The sequence below is a fragment of the Macaca fascicularis genome, chromosome 1 (genome assembly GCF_037993035.2).
Source record: "Macaca fascicularis isolate 582-1 chromosome 1, T2T-MFA8v1.1".
In the NCBI taxonomy this organism is placed as follows: domain Eukaryota; kingdom Metazoa; phylum Chordata; class Mammalia; order Primates; family Cercopithecidae; genus Macaca; species Macaca fascicularis.
In genome coordinates, this window is record NC_088375.1 from 200,073,395 (window position 1) to 200,097,423 (window position 24,029).

General features: G+C 46.2%; 1 protein-coding gene across 7 annotated transcripts in view; it reads left to right on the forward strand.

Annotated features, from left to right (window-relative positions):
• Positions 1-24,029, forward strand: part of DLGAP3 (DLG associated protein 3) — a 69,150-nt gene that overhangs the window by 14,737 nt on the left and 30,384 nt on the right. For all 7 annotated transcript variants that reach the window (XM_045375072.3, XM_074012725.1, XM_045375078.3 and 4 more), the window contains 4 exons: positions 8,128-8,210; positions 10,009-11,166; positions 15,161-15,366; positions 15,691-15,763. In XM_045375072.3, the coding sequence (XP_045231007.2) occupies positions 10,060-11,166; positions 15,161-15,366; positions 15,691-15,763 (1,386 nt within the window). In that variant the 5' untranslated portion in view covers positions 8,128-8,210; positions 10,009-10,059. The remainder of the gene's footprint in view (positions 1-8,127; positions 8,211-10,008; positions 11,167-15,160; positions 15,367-15,690; positions 15,764-24,029) is intronic.

Below are 24,029 nucleotides of genomic sequence, written 5' to 3' on the forward strand. Positions count from 1 at the left end.
CCCAAGCTCTGGACACAAAGAGGGGACCAGATGCCTGGGCCAGAGAGTAGGAAAGGTCATCAGTGTGGCCAGGCTGAGAAACTCCTGCCCAGTGCACCCCTGCCATGGGCTTGGACTCCTATCTGCTATTCTTTGATGGCCCTAGTAGGCTCAGGTGTGGAGCATCCTGGAGGCTAGGGTAGCAGCAGCCCAAATCACATGCAAATGAAAGAAGGTGCTTTAGTGCTAAAGTCAAAAGAAGCCAACATAGGGAGATATATGTGCAGTTGCGTTGGATAGGTCAGCTTAGTTACTCATTGCCACAAGCTAAGGAGGTAGGTATTGTGATCCCATTTTACAGATGAGAAAACTGAGGCTCAGGCAGATAACACAAATTGCTCATGGTCATAAAGATAGGTTGTGACATAATGGATGGAGGTGGATGATTGGCTCTCCAATACCCAGCTATGAGGTTGCTGGGCTTTCCCTTCCAGATCCCTGGAGTTGGAAGAGAGGCCACTAACCCTGGCTACAGGAGTTTGTGGGAGTCTGCAAATCAAGGTCCTCTCGTCCTCTCAGGTGCCACCATCTTTGGCTACCAGGACTGCTCTGCTGTCTTTGGTATGCTTAGGGTATGGGAGGTCTTCAAAAGGAGCCCAGGCCGACAGAAATTCCTACATGTATGAAACAGATGAGTTTTCAGACTACCCATTTCTGATCCAAACCAAGTCATGTATGGATAGTAACAGCCTTTGCCCAAAGCTGTCTAGAGATCCTCTCCCTGTCTCCAAGTCTCATGCATTTAAGTAGTTTCTCCCTAGTTAGCAATAGTTAACCCTCAGCACCCTGCTAGGTACTTTACCTTCATTATCTTAGTCCTCGTTGACATCACAGTGAGAAAGGGGTTACTCTTGCTCCCATTTGAAAATGGGGAAACTGAACTTGAGAGAGGCGAAGAGGCTTCCTTGAGGCCACACGTCTAGTAAGTGGTGGACCTGGGATATGAACTCAAAACAGTTTGGCATAAGACCCAGAAGCCACAGTTTCTCACCAGCTGCCCCTAACAAGGGTCCTAGAAGAGTTCTGGTCCTAGAAGAGTTCTGGTCCTAGAAGTCCTCCCTTTCAGCAGTTGTGCAGTCTTCCCCAAAGAAGGCCCCTAGAGACTTTCAGGAGAGGGGAAAAGTGGAAATGATAAGGCAGCATAGCCTAAGAATTGGTTCAGTTGACAGAAAAGGAAGAGATAACTGAGAAAAGGCTGGAAGCAGATGGCCATGGCTGCAATTAGGGGGCATGAAGGAGTGAGGCTGATCAGGCTGAATTGTGTCTCAAAGGGCCTTTGGCAGCCCTGGAGAAGGAGGAGGAAACCCAGACTCTGCTTCTGATGCCTGTTGGGTACATGGCCCTAGCTGGGAAGGGAGCTGGGGCCTAGCAAGTCTGAGTGAAGAGACCTGTGTGGGACTAGGTGGTAGACCCCGAACCCTGCTCCTGCAGTCCATCCCTGAAAGTTGTGCCTCATTCTTTCTCTCTGCAGCATGGGGAGGGCCACCTTTTTCCTTCTTACTCTCCCTTCTCCCTCCACTACCTTCCCTGAGCTCTGCAGAGGGACATATCTGGGGGAGACCGAGATGCAACTGGAAAAGCACCATCTTTACCTGCTAAGCAGAGTGGCTAGACAAACATCATGAACAAGGCCCTGGGTATAGAGGCTGGATTTCTAATGCCAGATTCTCCAGGACTCTCCAAAGCCTTTGAAGAGAAAGGAGTGGAGGTCCTTTCTGTGGGCTGTTGTACATAGGAGCAGAGTGGATGAGGGCAGCAAGGGAAAACATTCATTCACAGAATAGGTATTTTTTTAAACACCGTTTAGTGGCAGGCATTGTTCTAGACACTCAAAATGCTGCAGCACACAAACAGACACAGTCCCTGCCCTTCTGGAGCTTATGTTCTACTATGGGGAGACATACTATAAACACGCAATAGACAAAGAACATAATTTCAAAGGGCAATCAGTGCTCTGAGGGCAATGAAGCAGGTGATATAGAGCATACCCAGGGTTGCAGCTCAACTATAGTTGGAGTGAGTGGTCAGATAGGCCTGTCTGTCTCTTCTGAGACAGAGGAAGCCATGGGAATATCTGGGGCAGAGTGTTCCAGCAGAGAGAACATCAAGTGCAAAGCCCCCTGAGGTGGGATTTTCAAAGAGATTATAGGTAGTGTGGGTTATTCACAGGCTGAGCACCGTCCAGTGGGTCAGGAGATGGATTTAGACTTGTATCTGCCTAAATGGCTCGAGTGTTTTGGAGCTGTAAACCCATTTTCTGTAAAATTTCTGCCCTAAGTCCCTAGGAAGACTTGATTAAATAAAGTAATAAAGATGAGTGAATAAAACGGCAAGCCTCCCTCCTTCCGTTCTGTTTCCCCTTCTTCCTTCTCCATTTTCTGGGGTAGTGAGGGGAAGAGGAGGTGATTTCCCTTGGGGTCCTAAGGTGTGGGGTTGGATACAAGGCATGCCAAGTCTTCAGCAACAGGGGTGGGTAGTGGGGTTGAGGGAGGCCAGGGACTAGGACACCAGCCCAACTACAGAGATCCTGCTACAGGCATCTGGGCAAGGCCAGTGTCAAATCAGTCGGGGGGCTCAGGCAGAACTGGATGCAGGAAGAGACCAGGGGCTGAGGGGGCAGAGGGATGCCTATCCATGGGCACAGTTGAATAATCAGGGGTATGAGCTGCAGGTCAGAGGCTCTGTGTTAGGGCTCCCAGTGTGAAGGGCTGGACAGAGAAACTGAGGCACAATCCTGTCTATACTGGTTGGTTAACACAGGGAGAGGGGGTGGGTAGACAAAGCCTAAAACTTTGGGATCCCAGGGACACACATGGCTTCTCACCAGCGTGGAGGAGCCAGGCTGACAGCAGCAAAATGAATTCTAGGCCTCACTAGAATTCCTTGCTGGAAGTTCTACTGTGTTGGAACTGGTGTGGAGATGACCTTATAGGCTCCAGGTGAGGGGATTGGATAGGGCTGACCTTCACAAGGGAACAACTCTAACCTTTTGCTGCTGTTTGGATCGTCATGTCCAGCTTGTAGCTCTCCCAGACAGCTTTCTGGGGAAGGAGTGAATTGGCTAAAATTTGATTTTTGAAATCTTCATCTTGGCCCAAGGCATCACTTTGTGCCAAACGCTGAGATACTGGCCTTTGTCAAACACACCTGAATCTCTGGGTACCCAGATGTGGACAGTCTAGAGTAAGAATGCCTTATCTTTTCCCCAGGTGAGTATCTTTGGTCTTAGATGGTCATCCAGAGAAATTAAGTGACCTACCCAATGTCACTGTAAACCAATGGAGGAAACAATGATAAAGATAGCTACCGTTAGTGAGTATTTATCATGTGCCAGCGACAGTGCTAAGGGATTTATATGCTTTACCTTGTTAAACCTTACACCATTCACACCTTTATTGTGGCTCTAATATTATCTCCATTTTACAGATGAGGAAACGGGTTAAGAGAGGTGAATCACTTACTTAAGTACACACAGCCATTAAGTGAGTGGAAAGGGATTTGAGCCCACAGAGTCTGATGGCAGAGTCCATACCAATAACTGCTTTAATCAAGGGAGTCTGTGAGTTGCCTAGTTCTCAAGAAAGGAAAACCAACCGATTTGGCTGGGCAGGGCCCTAGGGGAGAGGGAGAGAAAACACTCTGACTCCTTCTCCCATTTTCCATTCTTTTTCTGGAAGGTAATTGCTTGGGGCAGTGACAATCTCCTGGCGAATTACACAGCTGGTTTCCCAGTGAGATTTGTAACAACAACCCCGCCAGCCTGGCAGCCCCCAGCAAGTTCCGGTTTAAGAAACTAATTGCTGGATTGTGTAGTTGGTGCTAAATTGGGTAATTTCTTGGTGACGGCATCTGTGCCACTTCTTCCATTCCCAGATAGATTTGAGCTGCATCAGAGAAGAATTTGTCACACACGGCACCCTCCCAGACTCCTTCACTCACCACTTTCCAGCCAACCATAGACTACTGCAAAAGTGGCTGCTTCCCTCGGCCCTCTCACCATTCGGGCAGCTCTCTGTGTCCTGGGATAGTGGATGGACGACTTGGTGCAATAAAAATGAGAAAATAACACCAGCACCCAGAATTGTCATAGGACTTCAGGGAGTGTCCTTTATTCTATACTAATCTGACCTTGGGCTTAGTATAAACTCAGTGCTCACCACACATGGGAAAAGGCTAAATCACACTCTGGTTAGCTCTGGGAGATATGTATGGATGAGGTCTTTTTATTTGTTTGTTTACTTTAAAAAAAACATATTCACTTTCATTACTGTGCTCACTTCAGAATGGCATTGAATAAGTTTGACTTCTCTGGGCTGGCAACACAGATAGGAGAAAAGCTAAGGCTTTGAAATCAGCCAACACTGGATTTGACTTCTGGCTTTGACAGCAGCTCTCAGTGTGATCTTGGGGAGCTCAAGTTAGCCTCTCCAAATCTCAGTTTCTTCTTCTGTACACTGGAAGGTGGTGGGGGGGCGGACAATACCTATCCCTTGGAATAGTTGTGGGAATCACACAAAATATCATAAATGAAAGGATCTTGTTCTTTGTAGACTCACATGCACTCAGCAAATGCCTGCCATATGCTAAGGATTGTTCTAGGGACTGGGGACAATTCAGTGGATAAGATGGATACAATTCCTGCACTTATGTGGAGCTTACATTCTAGTGGGAGAGACGGACAATCTAGGAGTCACACATATTTTAAATGGTAACAGTATAAGAGACAGGTACATGGTGCCTTGAGAGCAAACAGCAGGGGGATCTGACCTAGTCAGGGAGGCCAGAGAAAGCTTCCCCGAGGAAGCAACAACTGGGCTGAGATCTGAAGGGTGTGTAGGAGTTAGCAAGGCAGAGGTGGGTAGGAAAAGCTTTCCCAACAGGGGGAATAGGCCGCGTGATGCGAGGGATCATGGGACTGACAAAAGACTGTCCTGGCTGCCGCAGAGAAAGCAAGGGGAGCATGTTGTGAGAGGATGTTGGAAAAGTAGGAAGGGCCAGACCCTGCAGGTCTTGTTGGACAAGTGAAGGCATTTTATCTTGAGAACATCAATAAACCAATGAAGAGTTTTAAGCAGAGAAGTGACATGATGAGATTTGCATTTTCAAGTGACCATTTGGATTGGAGCGGGGTAAGAACGGAAGCAGGGAGACCAGTTAGGAGAAGACGTGCAGGCATGCAGGCAGGAGATAGTGTTCTCAGGAACAGTTGGATTCATTAGCAGTGCTTTCTGCTGCAAATACTACAGGAAATCTGGCCAACAGTGGTTTAAATAAAGAGCGCATTCCTTATCACATGTAGACCTGGAGTAAAGCAACTGTTCACGTTGGTTCCATGGCCCAATGATGTCAGAACTGACATCTCTGCAGTTCTCTAGGCCTCTTGTGGTGGCAAGATAGCGGCCCTAGCTCTGGCCATCATGGTTGTAGTCAAGCTAAAAATAAGGGGAGGAAAGATGGCACTAGCAATTCCTGCCCCTTTGGTCACAAAGGCAAAGTCTTTCCCAGAAACCCTCATTATGCTTCCATGTATATATCATTAACCAAAATGGAATAATGTGGCCTCTAGTTACAAAGGAGGCCGAGATAAGGACAAGGAGGCTGGGAATGAGTTTTAGCGAGTCAGCCAACAGTGATATGGTGAATATGGAATAAATGGGCACATCTGTTTTTTTTTTTTTTTTTTTTTTTTTTTTTTTAGGAAGCAAAATCCATAGGGCATGGTGATGGACTGAATTATTAGTCTCTTCCTCACTTGTTTTTCCCTCCCATTGATTTTGTTTAGTAATGGAGTGAAGGCGAGTGATGTGGGGGGAGGAATGTGATCATAAAGCATAATATATAGGAGGAAGCCAGTTGTTAATTAAATATTTTCTTTAGAAAATCCATAAATTGGATATCTCCTGCTCCCAGTAATTTGGATTTTGATTATACTGTTTACTATTTGGACACTGGTGATTTTGTAAATCCAAAAAAAGGCTTCTCATGAGGGATTACACTGTATTAATCTTTTAGAGTTTGTAAGAGTGATTTTATTATTTGATACTCATTGAAATCCTGGGAGATAGGTGAGCAGGTATCCTGAGGCTTAGAGAGGGTGGGCCGCCTCTGGTACGTCAGGTGTCACATACGTTCTGGTCTCAGGACCTGTGCTTTTTCACTATACAGGGCTGCCCTGTAGCATCTGGGTAAAGGAGTTGAGAGGTGATCTGTCTGGAGAGCAGCAATTATAGGGCTCATCTTCTCCAAGACAAGAGCAAGGAGAATGTGGATTGATGCCAGAGGGGCTGAAGTTTCATAGGATCTTGATGAAAGCTGAACAGCTTGGCAGCAGCACCTGTGTGAAGCAGGAGACAGAGGGGCACCTGGGAATGTCCACCCTTGGGAAGTTCCATGAGGCCCTAGCTTGATGTCGCCACACACAGAGCAAATGGGACGATCTGAGCTTCTGCCAAAGTGGCCTTTTGTGCCGTGAGTCTCAGATACAGGTCTTGCCTGGGGCAGGAAGAGGAAAGAGAATGACATGGATGAAGGACCAGGCTGTCTTTCTGTCTTCTTTCCAAGGCAGAGAGATGCTTCCAAGTGCTTTTTCAACAACTACTTGAGAGGCCATCTTGACCTGAAATTCCCTCTGTTTCCCCAAAGAAGGGCAATGGAGGAGAATTGTCATCCAGAGCCAGGCAGCTGGTATCCGTGAGGTCACCCCAGTCTCCCTTTAGGCAGTGTAACCAACAGCTTCTACAGTCCAGGCTCCAGGGTGGGCCAGGGGCTGGGCATGTCTCACCCTGTCCTCTATGGAAGATTCTTAGGAAACCACAGTCTTCTTCATTGTCTCATATCCTTCAGGGTCAGGAAGTTCTTCCTGATGTCTGACTGTGCCTCTTCCACTACTATTAATCATGCTTGCAAAGCTAGCTCTTCTTCCTGATGTCCCTGTGTCTAATAATGGCATCATTAGTCTTCCAGTCACGGCTGCTGCAAACTTCAGGGTCTTCTTACTTTCTGAATTTCTCTCTCCTATTCCCACTATTTGCCATTCCCTGTCTGCCAGAACCCTCTGAGCCTACCCCTTAGAATTCCCTATTTGCACACCTCTTCTCCCTGTGCTTGTTGTTTCCTCCACTGGGTAGGTTCTCTTCCCCATCACCTATGTGTATGGGACACACAGACATCTTGTACTCCATCACAAACACCCTCTCCTCTGAGAAGTCTTCCTTGACTGCCCTCTATTGAATCTGGTCCCATCCTCATCTGACGTAGCCTAACATTTTGGTACCTCTTTACAGCACAGTCATTTGTTCGTCTACTTAGTGAATGTTTATTAAGGACTGGCTCTGGGCAAAGCCCTGAGTTAGGTGCTGGAGATGCAGAGATGAATAGGACTTAGTTCCTATCCTGAAGAAGACCACATTCTAAGTGGGGAGACAGAAACCAAAACAGACATTTTCAATGCAGTGTGAAGGCTGCTTTCATGGGGACACCCAGGGTGTTATAAAAGCCCGATAAAGAGCATAACCTAGAATAAGAGCACAGAAAGTCTTTAAGGGAAGGTGGGGCTTAATATGAGTAAGTGTTAGCCAGGGGGAGGGCTTTGAGGTGGATGAAAGGAAATTCTAGGAGGAGGGTACAGTTTGTGCAAAAATAAAGTGGCCTGAAATAACTCTGTCACGTGAGAGGTTGTTCCCCTGTTAGACTATAAACCCCTCGAGGACAGGGACCACTCTTAAATCACCTCTATACACTTCCCACTCTCTTGCTTATGGTAGCTGTTCAACAAATGTTTGTGGAATGGAATCATATTTGAGGGCAATGGAAAAAAAAAAAAAATGCAGTGGCTCAGCACCATGGACAGATCCCACAGACACCTGCAGTTGGAGGTAGTCCAACCTGTAAGCTCATTTGCATGTATTTGAATAATGAAGCCAACCTCATTTCCCTGGGGGTTCAAAGGCTCTGCATCATGGCGGATCCAATCAGTCCTGGTTTTGGGGGGGTTGGGAAGGGAAACTGTCAGGGCCAGAGACCAGTCCTCTGAGGACTGTGGGAAAACATCTCTCCCCTTTTGCTTACCATCCTTTTCTTTTCCATCAGGAACCAGTGGTCCTGAGCCTTCTGAAGTTAGGATTCTGCCTGGTGGTGGGGATCCTGACATCAAGGATGGGACACCCTGGATGGTGAGTGATAGAAGAGTCTGGGAGCGGGGATTAGACTCAGGTTCTCATGCCAGAATAATGAGTTTGAATCTTGATTCAAAGTGACTCATCCACTTACTGGCTGTGTGACCTCACCATTTTGAGCTCAATTTTCTCATGGGTAAGTGTGGATAATATCTGCATTACAAGATTTCAGTGAGATTAGAGAGTATCAGGTATGCACAATACCTGGTATATAGCAAGTACTTGGGAAATAGTAGGAGATGAGGGATGAGCAGGATCTGAAGAAAGGTGGGTGTGGGGAGGTGGTGGTAGGGAGAAAGAGAATGAGTCTCGGAGGTGCTGCTGTCTGGAGCCTTTGAGGCTGTCATCCCTCCTAGTCAGCAGATGGCCCAGGAGCCTGGTCGAGGATGAGGGAGGGCACCGTCTGCCAGCTCCTCTGTCCCTGTCCCTCCTGCTGTCACTCCCTCCTGCCGTAGCTCCTATCCTGGCAGCTCCTGGAGTCCTGATTGGAGGCAGCTCTTGCTGAGAGCTGACCTCTCTGTCCTGTAGCCTTGGCAAGCCTGGGATGGAGGCCAGGAGCACTGGTTCCTGAGTTTTTTCTCCATCGCTTTCCTGTCTTGCATTCCCTCTGTTCCTGGGAGGAGGAACTCCTGGGTTCCAATCCCAGTTTAGGATTCAGATGCTACTTTGTGTAGCTGCTGTTCTTCTTCACGGATTTTCCTCCTTCATGATTCCCCTCCAGTGGAATGGGAGTGGAGGGTGGGGGGTAAAAGGCAAAAGGGGTAATTTCATGGGGGAAATATTTGGAACCCAGAAGAGGAAGGAGGAAGAGTCATCTCAGATTCTCCTTATTTCAGTCCACAGGGGAGGGAGAATGAGCCTGCGGCCAGATGGAATGCACAGGGCATGGAAGGAAGGGGAGGGATTTTTCTGTGGGATGGTGCTGGATATGTAGATTTGGGTCCAGTGTTCTCTTTGTTCACAGCAGCTGGGAGCTGTGACCCTGAGGCTTGGCTCTTGCAACAGTGGGGTGTAGGGCAGGGTTGGGGTAGAGATGTGGCTGTGGATCTATTTGCCTAATGCCAGCTTGTTAAAAGCTAGTTCACCTAAAGACTGGTTCCTTTGAATATTTTATGTCTCCCTGGGTATCCTTTTGTTTTTGGTAAACTAAGGATATACACATACACACAAACACACATCCCAAAGTATATCTATGTATTTACAAATAAATGTGTATATATGTATATATGTAAATATTTCTATGTATATATAAATATAGATGCATTTATAAATATTTATTAATATACATTTACAAATATAAAAGCAAACAAATATATATATATATATATATATATATATATATATAAATTTAGAGGCCAGGTCTTGCTCTGTTGCCTGGGCTGGAGTGCAGTGGTATAATACAATCATAGTTCACTGCAGCTTTGAGCTCTTGTGCTCAAGAAGTGATCCTCCTGTCTTGGACTCCCAAAGTGCTAGAAGTACAGGTGTGAACCACTGTGCCCAGTCTCTAAGGACACTTAAAAACCCATTTGACTGAGGGAATATCCTCCTGTGAATAAGTATTTATCGGATTTGCAGCATTCGTTGAATGATGGGATTACTTTGTGCCCTTGAGTGTCTATCTGTCTATTATGACTGTTTAAAGGAGTTTTTAGTCCATTTGTGGGAGGATAGTAAAATTAATCATAATAAATTGATATGTATTACCTAAAGGGATACAAGGATGCCGAATAAAAGATGTTTTTAGGTGAAGAGGGCTGTTCAATTCAAATACCTTTTCTCCCTATTTTTCCAGGAGGTTCCTGGGGCCTGGCCCCCAAGACTATGAAGAGCCTTTGCTGAGGCCATGAGGGGTTACCATGGCGACCGAGGCAGCCATCCCCGCCCAGCCCGCTTTGCTGACCAGCAGCATATGGACGTGGGCCCAGCTGCCAGGGCCCCATACCTGCTGGGCTCCAGGGAGGCCTTCTCCACTGAGCCCCGCTTCTGTGCCCCGAGAGCTGGCCTGGGACACATTTCTCCTGAAGGGCCCCTGAGCCTGAGTGAGGGGCCGTCGGTAGGCCCTGAGGGAGGGCCAGGGGGGGCCGGGGTTGGGGGGGGTAGCAGCACCTTCCCCAGGATGTACCCTGGCCAGAGCCCCTTTGACACCTGTGAAGACTGTGTGGGCCACCCACAGGGCAAGGGTGCCCCCCGCCTGCCTCCTACACTCCTGGATCAGTTTGAAAAGCAGTTGCCAGTTCAACAAGATGGCTTCCACACACTACCATACCAGCGAGGGCCAGCAGGGGCAGGGCCCGGGCCAGCGCCAGGGACTGGCACTGCCCCAGAGCCCCGCAGCGAGAGCCCTAGCCGCATCCGGCACCTGGTTCATTCTGTGCAGAAGCTCTTTGCCAAGTCCCACTCTCTGGAGGCGCCGGGGAAGCGGGACTATAATGGGCCCAAGGCTGAGGGAAGAGGTGGCTCTGGAGGAGACAGCTACCCTGGCCCAGGCTCCGGAGGCCCCCACACCTCCCACCACCACCATCACCACCACCATCACCACCACCACCAGTCCCGGCACGGCAAGAGGAGCAAGAGCAAGGACCGCAAGGGGGATGGTCGGCATCAGGCCAAGTCTACAGGCTGGTGGAGCTCCGATGACAACTTGGACAGTGATAGCGGCTTCCTGGCGGGTGGCAGGCCCCCTGGGGAGCCTGGTGGTCCCTTCTGCCTGGAGGGTCCAGATGGGTCCTACCGGGACTTGAGCTTCAAGGGGCGCTCGGGCGGGTCGGAAGGCCGCTGCCTTGCCTGCACTGGCATGTCCATGTCACTGGATGGACAGTCGGTCAAGCGAAGTGCCTGGCATACCATGATGGTCAGCCAGGGCCGGGATGGATACCCGGGGGCCGGGCCAGGCAAGGGGCTCCTGGGTCCGGAGACCAAGGCCAAAGCCAGGACTTATCACTATCTGCAGGTGAGGCTTTTTGGGGGTTGGGGAACAGGGTCCTCAGCCTTCACCAGTCTTGTCAACCAGGGAGCAGTGGAAAGTGTTGGGTGAGAGCCAGCTGTCCCTGTGATGGAGGGCCTGGATGCCGGGAGGCTCTGCCCTGCCCCATTGGGTCACTCTGAGCTCCTGTGGGGCTTCACTTTCCCTATTTGTGCCATGAAGGGCCCTTCTGTTCTAATGATGTGTCAGTCCCTGGAGACTTCCGCTTGACCTACTGTTTTGGACAGGCTGTGCTGATCTCTGTCTTAGGAGGTTGGAGGCATAATGAAGTTGAGGACAGGCAGTGGACAGGATACTGAGGTGCACCTTAGCTGTGGCTGCTCTTAAGATTGAAGGTCAGCAGTTGGAAAGCAAAGCCTTCTCCAGCCCTCTTTTCTGCTATAATCCGGGTGGCCCACATGTTTGAATATGAAGATCCGTTATTTCCAGAATGTGCCTCTGCTGAAGTTTGTCATTCCGGGGTACCTGTGGTGGGACAGCCGAAGCTGTGGAGGGGTCCTGGGAGTTTCATGTGTCTCATGTGTTTTCCTAGGTTAGGGGACAAACTGGATTTCAGCCCTGATACAATTCAGGCAGGGCCTCCTGGGAGTGGATGGTGCAGGTGATAGCTGGCATGCTGTTCTCATCTTGTCTTACCATCTCTATGGTCTCTGCAGGTGAGGCCAGGAGCTCTGGTTCCTACTTTTTATGGAGCCTTCACCCCAGCCTCATCCAGCCTACATCGTTTTCTTAAGTCATGCTATAATTTTAGGAGAAAAAGTCAATACAAGTTCTGGAGGTTCAGTGTATTTCTGCATTCCACATAGCTGCTACAGATCTATTTATTCAATGAGCATTTCTGGGTGCTGTGGATACAAAGATGAAGATACAGATGCTGCTTGTGAGGAGCTCACAGTGTACAGTGGGAATAGACAAGGAAGCAGATAGAATATAGCATGGTGAGGCTGTGATAGGAGAGAGCCCTGGGCTTCTTGGGAACACAGAGGAGACACCTCACCGACCTGGGTGAGGAATGTTCCCTGAGCTGAATCTCGGTGGAGGAGTTGCAGTTGTTGAGTGCCGACTAAAGGTATTCTGGGAAGAGACTATACAGCATGTTCAAAGGTGTGGAAAATAGAGTCTGCGTGTGTCTTTGTGGGACATTGGCCTTGCTAGGTAAGTTGTGCACAAGTTAGGGCTCTCCTGGAGAACTCATGAAGGCCCAAGGGAGCACATAGGGCCACAGAGCAAATAAGAAGGGACTTCTGGATTCAGGACTTCTGGATTGGCCTGGTTTGCCCCCTCCCTGGGTAGGGAGGTGCTCTAAGCTGGGAACTGAAGGGTCCAGGGAGGGAACACCCATCCTTTCTCCCCCATAGCCGACTCCTTGCCATCCCTGAAGACTCACTGCCATTTCGCTGCTCCCTGCTGCTTCTCCAGGGCTGCCCTGACCTCCCTGGGGGCTTCCTTTTTAACATGCACCTCACAGTGTCCTGCAGAGGAGTGAGGAGCTCTGCAGTGGCTAGAGTGGGAACCCTGCAGTGTGGCCTTCCCATCTGCTGGCCTGCCTCTCTCCACCTGCCTGCTGCTCTCTGTAGAGAATGGGGAAGGGGAATGATCCCTCTGATCTGGAGTTCCAGGGTATCTGAGGACTGGGATGTCTGAGCCCATGTGGGGAAGAACCAAGGGGCTACAGGGACCCTCCAGAAAGCCTCGTGCTCCCCTGGTACAAAAGCAGGGGAGACTGGCCACATGCGGCCAGGTGTCTTTGTCGGACTCCCAATCCGATTGTTGAAGCCCTGTTTCTCCCACTGGATACCAGCTTTGTCTTAAGCCTCTTCCAGAATCCCTCTGTCCACTCTGAGCCCCTGTTTCTTTATGGAGCCTCATCTCTTTGTTTCTCATCTTCCGATTGAGCCCCAGCCCCTCGAAGAGGCCTGCTCCTCCCCGTGGGTTCCTTCTCATCCCGAGTCTCCACCTTTCCCCTGAACCCTATGCTGTCCCTGAGGTGTTACCCCTTTTGGAGCTCCCATCCCTACCCCATTTAACCTGTTCTTTACAACAAGGGTTTTAAATCCTCCCTACCTCCCCCAGACCTCTCCCCCACGTCTTCACTTACACCTCATTTTCCGAAGTGTAGGCTGACATCACAGACTCCCTCAGCTTCCTGACAGCATCTCTCTAGACACATCCAGATTCTCAGCCACCCTCATCCCCTTCCTTGGCTCATAGGAAAAGCTGGGACCACCCATCCCAGGCTGATCCTTCCTCCAGGGCTTGAGCCCATCTCCTCATGACCCCCTCCATCCCTGAACTGTTCTCCTCCCTTCTGAGGTTTAAAGACTATTTTTACTGGCTCTTTCTGTCATCCTGAAAACATGTCCAAAGTTACTTGCCTCCTAAAAAATATTTCCGCAGCTCCATCCCACCTTCCATGTCCTTCATAATCAAGTTCTTAGAGCATAGACGCCTCTTCTTCACTTTCCTTCAATTCTCCCCTCACTGTGGTCTGATTCCCACACTTCCTGTCATTGACATGCCCTGGCAGTGGCCACAGATGATCTCTTGAGAGCTGTCTTCAAAAGGTACTTTTTGGTGCCTATAATAATTGTTACCATTTGTTGACCACTTTCTATGTCCTGGAAACTCTCTATTGGCTCATTTATCTTTGCCACCAATCCTCCGATGTAGGCATAAGTATCATGACCAACTCGCAGACAAGGAAACTGACACTTAGAGGTTAATCCGTTTTGCTTAAGTTCACCTATCCAGCAAGTGATGGGGCCAGAATTGCACATGAATCTTCTAACTCCCGAGCCTGAGTTACTAACCTCTGAACGCACTGTGGCATTTGACATAATCGACTCCTTTTATTCTTGAAATGTCTCCTGTTTCTATGACATGGCATTTTCCTGACTTCCCTCCTACCCCTCTGCCCACTCCTTCTCAGGTGACTTCACAGGCTCCTCTTCCTTTCTTCACAGTCCCTTTTTAAATGTCAGTGGATCTCTGCTCATCTCTCTTCTTCTCTCCCCTGGGCTGTCTCATTCACTGCTATGGATTCAGCTGCCGCCCATGACTCCCACATGTCCGCCTCCAACCCCGATCTCCCCACTGAATCCCAGAACCAAACATCCAACCACCTGCTCAACAGTTCTATGCCAAGCTCAAGGTGCTCAACCCCGACCCTACCACCTTTTCCCAGACTTGTTTCTCTGGGGTTCTATGGCTCAGTGAGCGGCAGCACCCTCCTCCAGGTCCTCAGCCAGCAGCCTGGCAGTCATCCTCGACTCCTCCCGCCCCCTCATCCCCCACGTCTAATCAGGCTCACTGATGCTCCTTAACACCTCTCATTTCCATCTCCTTCTCTTCCCCCTCATTGTCATTGTCTTAATTTAGGCCTCATCATCTCTTGCCTGGATAACAGCGTCAGCCTCCTAATTGGTCGTCCTCTCGCCACTTGAGCCTCTGCCCTGCTCCTGGCCCTCCACAATCCAGCCTCTGTTTGGACTGTGGGAGAGCTCTTTCTGCAACACAAATCTGATGTCACTCCCCTGCATGAAGCCCTCTGTGGCTCCCCACAGCGGGGAAGGAGAGAGGATTTGGAATGTAAGCAGGTTGGAAGGATGAAGGAAAAGGAAGGGTAGAAGGTTGACTGAGGTCAGGTGATGCCTGACTGCCGGGCATGGAATTGACACAGGTCACTTTGGCCTCTGATCATCAACTGCTTGACGCCTGTCATGTCACTCCCTCAGACTCTCTAGGTGGCCCTTAATTAAGTGCAGAAGGTCTGTGGAGGATGACGAGGTGTCTCTTGTAAGGGAGGGGGACAGCCTGAGACCCTCCCCTTCTGCCTCTGCATGTACCTGAGTGTGCCTGTTCAAGCCAGGGCAGAGCACCTCCCACTGGCAGTGGGGAAAGAGTCCTGGCCTCTAGATTTACTAGGGTCAAGTCTGAGAGACAGAGGCCCCTGTTCCTGCAGGTGCCGCAAGATGACTGGGGGGGTTACCCCACTGGTGGCAAGGATGGGGAGATCCCCTGCCGCAGGATGCGGAGCGGCAGCTACATCAAAGCCATGGGGGATGAGGAGAGCGGAGACTCAGACGGCAGCCCCAAGACATCTCCCAAAGCAGTCGCCCGACGCTTCACCACCCGTCGCTCCTCCAGCGTGGACCAGGCCAGGATCAAGTAAGGACAGGGAGGGCCGGGGGGTGCGGGTCGGGAGGCTGAGGCTGGATTCCTGCGGGAGATGTGTGTAGAGTGGGTGAAAGTCAAGTAGTCCTGCTTAGGGTTCAACTAGGGTGTCTCACTCTGCTCCACATAAAGGGAGGGTCTTGGTGGGAGTCCTTCTCTGGGGCCTCTTTGGGAGTCTCTTTACCCAGGATCTCCTAAGGGATCTCTCTTTGGGGGTTCTGAGGAATAGGACTTGCTCAGGGGCCCCAGTGCTATTATCTCCCCTCCCCCACCTCCTAGCAGTCCACTGTTCTGACTCCGGAATTTTGCCCTTCCCAGCTGCTGTGTCCCACCCCGGATCCACCCCCGGAGCTCCATCCCTGGCTACAGCCGTTCCCTCACCACTGGACAGGTAGGGAGAGGCCCAGTATGCCTGGAGGAAAGAGTGAAAAGGGGATTCAGTGCCATGCTTAGCTTAGGACTTAAAATCAGAGGGTCTGCCCATGGAGAGAGCTCAGGCCTGGCTCTGGGGAAACTGGGAAACCTGCCTTAGGACTCCTGGAGCTGACTCAGGCTGGGAGTCTCAGAGAATCACAGCCTTAAAACCCACCAAGTGTCCTCAAAGTGATGAGCTTGTAAGGGCAACTCCAGTGCCCTGGGGCTCTCCACAGGCCCGATTGCTTCCTCCCTGCCCCTGTGTAAAAGGTAGGATTGATTTGTACAGACAGGGCACAGGCCAAGCTGCAGTCTCAGACATGATCTGGGCCTGAATTCTGCCACCCTGCCCCTCTGTCCTGAGGAACCACAAGCAAGAGACCTCACTTTTCAACACCTCTGTTTCTCGTCTTTAAAATGGCAATAGTAGGGACAGTTATTTTGCAGGGGTTTTGTGAGAGTTCTGTGAGAAAATGTATGCAAACACAAGGTACTTGGCCCGAAAATGGCATTTGAGAAATGTGAGTTCCATATCTAAGTACAGACTTTCCCTTTAATTAGACGGAAGCAGTGCCGTTTAGTAATTAAACACACGAGATGGGGTTGAATTCCAGCTTGGCTACTTACCAGCTAAGTGACCTGGGGCAAGTTACTTGACTTTTTTTGAGCCCCACTTTCCCTTTTTAAAAATAGGCATCATAATAGTGTTCTTGGCACATAGCCAGCATTCAATAAAGGTTAGCTATTTTTACTGTATGCTGGGGAAAAAATGCAATGCAAAAGACCATCCACGTTGGCTCCCATTGTTCACTGCTGCAGTCTCTCAGTATTCCTTTTCCATTGCCTGGACCAGGGAATCTGATTGGCACAGCTCTCTTTTTACATCAGACCAGCCTATGTTGTTAAAGCCAGGAGTTAAATGCTTAGCCCTCATTTTACCTGGCCCATCAGTCACATGTAACACAGTTGAAGACTCCCTCCTTCCTGAAAGACTGTACTTGGTTGGCTTGGAGGACACCACGCCCTCTACATTCTCCTGGATTCTCTCCCTGGCTGCTTATCCTCAGTCTGTGTCTTGGGTGCCTCTGCAACTCCCCAGGATGTGAACACTGGAGTTTTCTAGAACTCAACCCCTGGACTTCTCTCTATACCTACTCCTTAGGTGATCTTGTCCGGGCTCATGGCTGAGAGCCTGATGACTACCAAATGTATATCTCCAGCCCAAACTCTCCCGTAAATGCCAGGCATATATGTCTAACTGTGCATTGAAATCTCATTTGGATGCTTAGTAGACATCTCAAACTTAAGATGTCCAAAACTAAACTGCTGATACACATACCCTCCACAATCCCCTCCCGTCCCTCACTGCCGCAGTTGCTGCTCTATCCTCTGAATTCTCCATTTCAGATGACAACTTTATCCTTCTAGAAGCTCTGGTTTAAAAGGCTGAAGTCAGTTTGACCACTTTCTCTCTCTCACAACTCACCTCCAATCCTTCAGCTAATCCTGCTGGTCCCACCTTTAAATATATCCAGGATCCAACCACTCCTCACCACCTCCACTGCCACTGGTTCTTCTAGGCACCATATCCTTTTGTCTGGATGATGGCACTGCCTTCTAGTTGGTCTCCTGTATTTGCTCTTGCTCCACTTCATCCTCTCTCATTACAGCCCACATGATCTTTAAAAACTATAATCACACTCACTCACTCTTCTGCTCAAAACCCTCACCTTGCTCAGAGTAAACTCAGGAACCTAACCATGGCTTTCAAGGCCTGCATGACCTGGTGACCTCGCTGGAGTGGAGCTGCCTCTGAGTTCCTCTTCTAACGCTGTTCCCCTCCCTCCCACTCCAGCCACACGAGACTCCCTAGGGCCCTTGCATTTGCCACTACCTTTGCCTGGGTGTCACCTTCCCAGACACTCCCATGGATCACTTCCTCACTTCTTTCAGGTCTTTTCCCAAAGGCTCTAAAATTTTAATTTAACGCCCCCCTTCCAACATTTCCTATTCCCCTTCTCTGTGCTGTCATTGTTGAGGTCTTCTCCGCCTTCTTCCTCCTGCTCTTTTTCCTTCTTCTTAGCACTTTGCACTATCTAACATCACATATACTTGACATATTTAGCCTGGAGGTATGGCTTCTTATTCTTGCTTTATAGAAGATGAAATAAGTTTAAAGCACTAGAGATGTCACCCTATTATGTCTCATAATACTTTTTTTCCCCTTAAGTCTATTGTTTTTTTGTTTAGTATTTGCCTGGAACACCTTGTTCCATCTTTTACTTTAAAGCTTTTTGTCTACGTCTCAGGTATATTTTTTGAAAATAATTATAGCTACATTTTACCTATATCCATTCTGATAATTGCTTGAGAGTTTAGTACATTTATATTTATTGTGATTACTGATAATCTGTGATTACCCCTTGGCCTAAACCTAGGGTACTGTGATGACCCAGGCCCTAACCCTTGGATTTATTTCTATCATCTTATTATGGGACTTGTATTTATCTTGCCTTTGGGCTGATGCTTTTCTGTTCCTTTGCTGCCTCCTTTTGGTTTGAGTTTTCTTTATTCTTCTCCCCACCAAATCCCACACTGGTTTAGTAGTTATATATCCTATTTTATTCTTTGTGGTTACCCTTATAATTTTCATATGCATATTTGACTTAATGACTGAAGCTGACAGTTGTTTCTGTACTCCTCCTGAACAATGCAGAGACCCTAGGACTTTTCTTTTTTTTTTTGGTGACGGAGTCTGGCTCTGTTGCCCAGGTCAGAGTGCAGTGGCTAGATCTCTGCTCACTGCAACCTCCGCCTCCCAGGTTCAAGCGATTCTCCTGCCTCAGCCTCCCAAATAACTGCACCACTATACCTGGCTAATTGTTTTGTATTTTTAGTAGAGACAGGTTTCACTATGTTGGCCAGGCTGGTTCCAAACTCCTGACATCAGGTGATCCACCCGCCTTGGCCTCCCAAAGTGCTGGGATTACAGATGTGAGCCACCATACCTGGCCAACATTTTGATTTTGATGACCTCTTCCCTTCTTGTTCTTTTTTTTGGCAACAAAAATTTATTTTCTCACAGTTCTGGAGGCTAGAAATCTGATCAAGCTGTCAGCTGGAGTGGTTTCTACCATTCAGTGATTTGTATTTTTATATTTTTTATGTTGCTGTTTGGAGAAAAAAACATTTTAAATTTGATGGTGCATAATTCATCAATTTTTCTCTTCTTGATTGTGCTTTGGTGCAAAATTTAAGAAATCTTTGTCTAATGCAAGATCACAAAAAATTACTCTAATGTTTCTACTAAGCATTTTGTAGTTTAATATGTATATTTAGATGTATGACCCACTTTGAGTAGTGTGTGTGTGTGTGTGTGTGATTCGAGTTAGGGGTCCAGCTTTATCTTTTGGAATGTGGATATCCAATTTTCCCAGCATCATTTGTTGAAAAGGCTTTTCTTTCCTCATTGAAATTTCTTGGCCCCTTTTTCAAAATCAATTTACTGTAAATGCATGTGTTTATTAATGAACCTTAAAACTTATTCCATTGGTCTGCATGAACCTATCTTTATGCTATTACCACATGCTTTGATTGCTGTAACTGTGTAGTAAGTGTTGATTTTGGTTAAGTTGAAATTATACGATTTTGTTACTCCTTTTAAAGATTGCTTTGTGTTTTGTGTTTCCTTTGCGTACACACATGATTTTTGGGTAGGCTTGTTGATTTCTATAAGAAAATGTAGTTGGGAATTTGAAGGGATTGCCCTGAATGTATAGATGGGGTATTGTATTCTTAACAATATTAAGTGTTATTATCCTTGAATATTGGATGTATTTCCATTCATTAAGTTCTTCTTTGGTTTCTTTCAGTATTTATTTTATTTTTATTGTTATTATTATTTTAAATTTTTTTTTTTTTTTTTTTTTTTGAGATAGAGTCTCGCTTTGTCGCCCAGGCTGGAGTGCAGTGGCATGATCTCAGCTCACTGCAAGCTCTGCCTCCCGGGTTCACGCCATTCTCCTGCCTCAGCCTCCCGAGTAGCTGGCACTACAGGTGCCCGCCACAACACCTGGCTAATTTTTTTTTTTGTTTTTTTAGTAGAGACGGAGTTTCACTGTGCTAGCTAGGATGGTCTCAATCTCCTGACCTCGTGATCCACCCGCCTTGGCCTCCCAAAGTGCTGGGTTTACAGGCGTGAGCCACCATGCCTGGCCTATTTTACTTTTAATTTTTATTATACATTGACAAATTGTAGGTGTATATATTTATGGGGTACAAAGTAATGTTATGATTTATGAATACAATGTGGAATAATTAAATCAAGTGAATTGACATGCCCATCACCTCAAATACTTAAGTGATCTTAGGACACTTTAATTTCCTTGACTTCTTCCCTTCTTTTGTGGACTTATTGCCCAGTATTTTAGTTCTACCTTTTAACCTGTCAAATTAGTCTCCATTATTATTGTTACTTTTTATATTGTTAGCTCTTGATTATATATACTCACATCTCTACCTTTTTTACTCCTCACTTTACCCCCTTACATCTCATTGTTTCCTCCTATATTCTTGGTAATTTTTTCAGTGAATATCTGTTAGTAGCAAACTTGAACTTTAACAAAAAATATATTTTACCCATACTGTTTGATACAGTTTAGCTTATTGTGGGAATTCTAGCTTAACATTTATTTTCTCTCAGTGTTTTGAAGATACTCTTTTGTCATCTGTCTGTTGGTGCCATTAAGGAGTCTACTATCAACCCGATTGTCTTTGTAGGTAGTTTTAATTTCTCTCAGGTTGCTGTTGAGATCTTGCTTTGATTTTTATCATTCTGCAGTTTCACTATGATATGTTCATGTGTGTGCTCCATAGATCTGTGGATTCATGTTTTTATTCAATTCTGGAAAATTCTCTCATGTTATAATTTGCATAGTATATCTTTTCCCCATTCTTTTACTTTCAACTGTTTGTGTTTCAGATTTAAGGTATGTCTCTTGTAGATGGCATCTAATGGTTTTTTTTTTTTTTGCTTTATCTTATCACTATGCGGTTTGAATGAATGTTTTGTCCATTTGTGTTTTATTTTATTTATTTAATTTGTTTTTGAGGCAGGGTTTTGCTCTGTCACCTAAGCTACAATGTAGTGGTGTGAACATGACTCACTGCAGCCTTGACCTCCCAGGCTCAATCAATCCTCCCACCTCAGTTCCCCAAGTAGCTGGGACTAGAGACACATACCACCATGCCCAGCTAATTTTGTATTTCTGGTAGAGATGGGACTTTACTATGTTGCCCCGGCTGGTCTCAAAACTTCAAGGGACCCACCCACTTTGGCTTCCCAAAGTTCTGGGATTACAGGCATGAGCCTGCATGCCAGGCCTTCACATCTTAATGTGGTTATTGATGTGGTTGGATTGTCTCATATTATTTTTTGATCCTCTGTTCCTTCTTTACTGACTTCTTTTGCATTAAATCAATAAATATTTTAGTGTACCATTTACATTTATTTGTTAATTTTTTACTATACAATTTGAGTTACTTTCTTAGTGATTGCACTAGGAATTACAATGTATATCCTAGCTTATCAAAATATAATTACAGTAAAATATAGAAGCATTGCTCTAATATAACTCATTTTCCCCCTTTGTGCTATTACTGTCATATATTACCTATATATGTTTTAAACCTAACACTTGTTATAAATAAACATTGGTATTATAATAAGTGTTTTGTGTAATCTTATGTCTTTTAAAGAGGTTAAGAGAGGAAGTGAGGAAAATATATTTATAGAAGCTCTTGTATTTACTCACATATTTACCATTTCTGGTACTCTTTATTTCTTCTTCTGTATTTGAGTTACCATTGGGTGTTACTTTATTTTCCTTTTAGCCTGAAGGACTTCCATTAGTGCTTCTCATAATATAAGTCTCTTGGCAATAAATTATTCAGTCTACAATTATTCAGTAACATCTGGAAATGTTATTTTTACTTCGTCTTGGAAGAATAGTTTTGCTGGATATAGAATTCCTGGCTGACAGTTATTTTTCTTTCAGCACTTTGAATATACCATTCCACTGCCTTCTGGTGTTCATTGTTTTTGATGAAAAGTGAGTTGTTTCCCTCTGTGTGATGAATTGTTCTTCTTATGCGGCTATTAAGATTTTCTCTGTTTTCAGCTTTCAACATTTCAACTATAATTTGTGTGAATATGGATCTCTTAGTGTTTAGCCTACTTTAGGTTCATTGGGCTTCTTTGATCTCTAATGTTTTTTGTTTTTTAATTAAATTTGGTAGCTAGGCACAGTAGTGGGCACCTGTAGCCCTAGCCCCTTGGGAAGTGGGGGCAGGAGGATTGCTTCAGCCCAAGAGTTTGACCTGTAGTGCACTATGATTGTTATGATTGTGCCTGTGAATAGCCACTGCACTCAAGCCTGGGCAACATAGTGAGACCTCATCTCTAAAAAAAACCAAAAACCAAAAACCAAAAAACAAGAACAAAAACAAAAGGAAAGTTTTTGGCTACTGTCTCTCCAAATATCTTTTCTGCCCTATCTCTTCCTTTTTCTCTTTTTTCTCCTCCTCCTTCTGGAACTCCCATTACATGTATGGTGATATGCTTGATGTTGTCCCATAGGCCTCTGAGGTTGTGTTCATTTCTGTTTAATATTTTTTCTCTCCATTATTCATATTGGATAATTTATACAGATCCGCCTTCATGTTTACTGATCATTTATCATGTTGACCCCCTCTCCTGAATTTTTAATTTGTTACTATCCTCTTCAGCTCCAGAATTTCAATTTCTTCCTTTTTTAATCTCTCTCTCTTTGTTGTGATTTGTATTCATGAAGTCATTGTTGTCATGCTTTCCTTTAAATCTTTAAACATGGTTTCCTTTAATTCTTTTATATATTCATAATAGCTGCTTTGTAGTCTTTGTCTGATAAATCCAACATTTGGGGATATGCATACCTTCTTGTTTATTTGCATGTCTCATAATTTTTTGTTAAATACTGAACATTTTAGCTAATATATTGTAGCAATTCTAGATTCTTATGTTTTCCTCTTGAAGATTGTTATTGCTTTATTTGTTTGTTAATCTGAATGAAATCTGTGAAATCTGTCTTCCCTACAGCATGTGGCCTCTAATGTTTCCATTCAGTTTTATTTCCTTCTTATTTTTATTTTTAAGCCTTGTTTCTTAGAGGGTTCCCCCATATCTGCATAGCTTAGTGTTCAGCCAGAGATTTTTCGGAGGTTGTACTCAAGAACCTCAAGCTAGTTAGACTTTCTCTCTGCCTATAGTTCTACGTGTGAGCTGGGGAGGGCAAAGTTCAGGTTGTTTTGAAACCTACCCTGGCTTTTACTCTTCACCAGACTCTTTTATTTCCCCTGCACACGTATATAGGCTCCATTCGTTAGGGATGTGTGGGTGGCTCAGGCTTCTCTGCTCTCTGCTGTGCATTCACCCAGCTTCGAGTTAACCCAAAATATGTGGAGAGCTTATTAAACTCCCCAGGTCTGTCTCACCCCCTGGAAGTTTCTGATAAATTCCTGGCTAGTTTGCCAGTCCATTGTTTGGCCCAAACATTGCTGAAACCCAGCCTAACAGTGCTGCTGGCCTTCCCCGTTCTTGATATTATAACTGACAATGCCCCAAATTAAGTGGAGCCCCCTGGCAGAGGCAGTGAAGCAGCTGATTTTTCACATGCGGCACCACGTTTGTTGAAGTATTGCAACTGATAGCGTTGGGGACCTGGTGAACGAGGGCAGCCTCAGGATACTATAGAGTCATGCTATTCTTACCCAAAGTTCAGTAATTTTTATGAATACATGTTTCTTTGTCATATGTCTTTTATTGATTTGCAGAGTGATAAAATGGTGGTTTTTGACAGTTTTGTCCTGCTTTAGAGTCTTATTTTCTTCTGTTTTCAGTTTTATCTTTTAAGTTTAGAACTTTTAAACATCGTTTAAAAGTTATTTTGTTTTAGCTAAGGTAGCACTAGCTGCTATAACAGAGAAATCTTGAATTCTCAATGGCTTAACCCAATAAAAGTTTGGTTTTTGTTTATGTCACAATTTGTATTTTCTATTGCTATGTAAGTTATCCCCAAATGTAGTGTCTTTAAACAATGAGTATTTATTGTCTCACAGTTTCTGTGGGTCAGGAACCTGAGTGCAGCCTGGCTGTGGGTGTGACTGGGTCAAGTGCCTCACAAAGTTGCAATCAAGGTTTTCGCCAA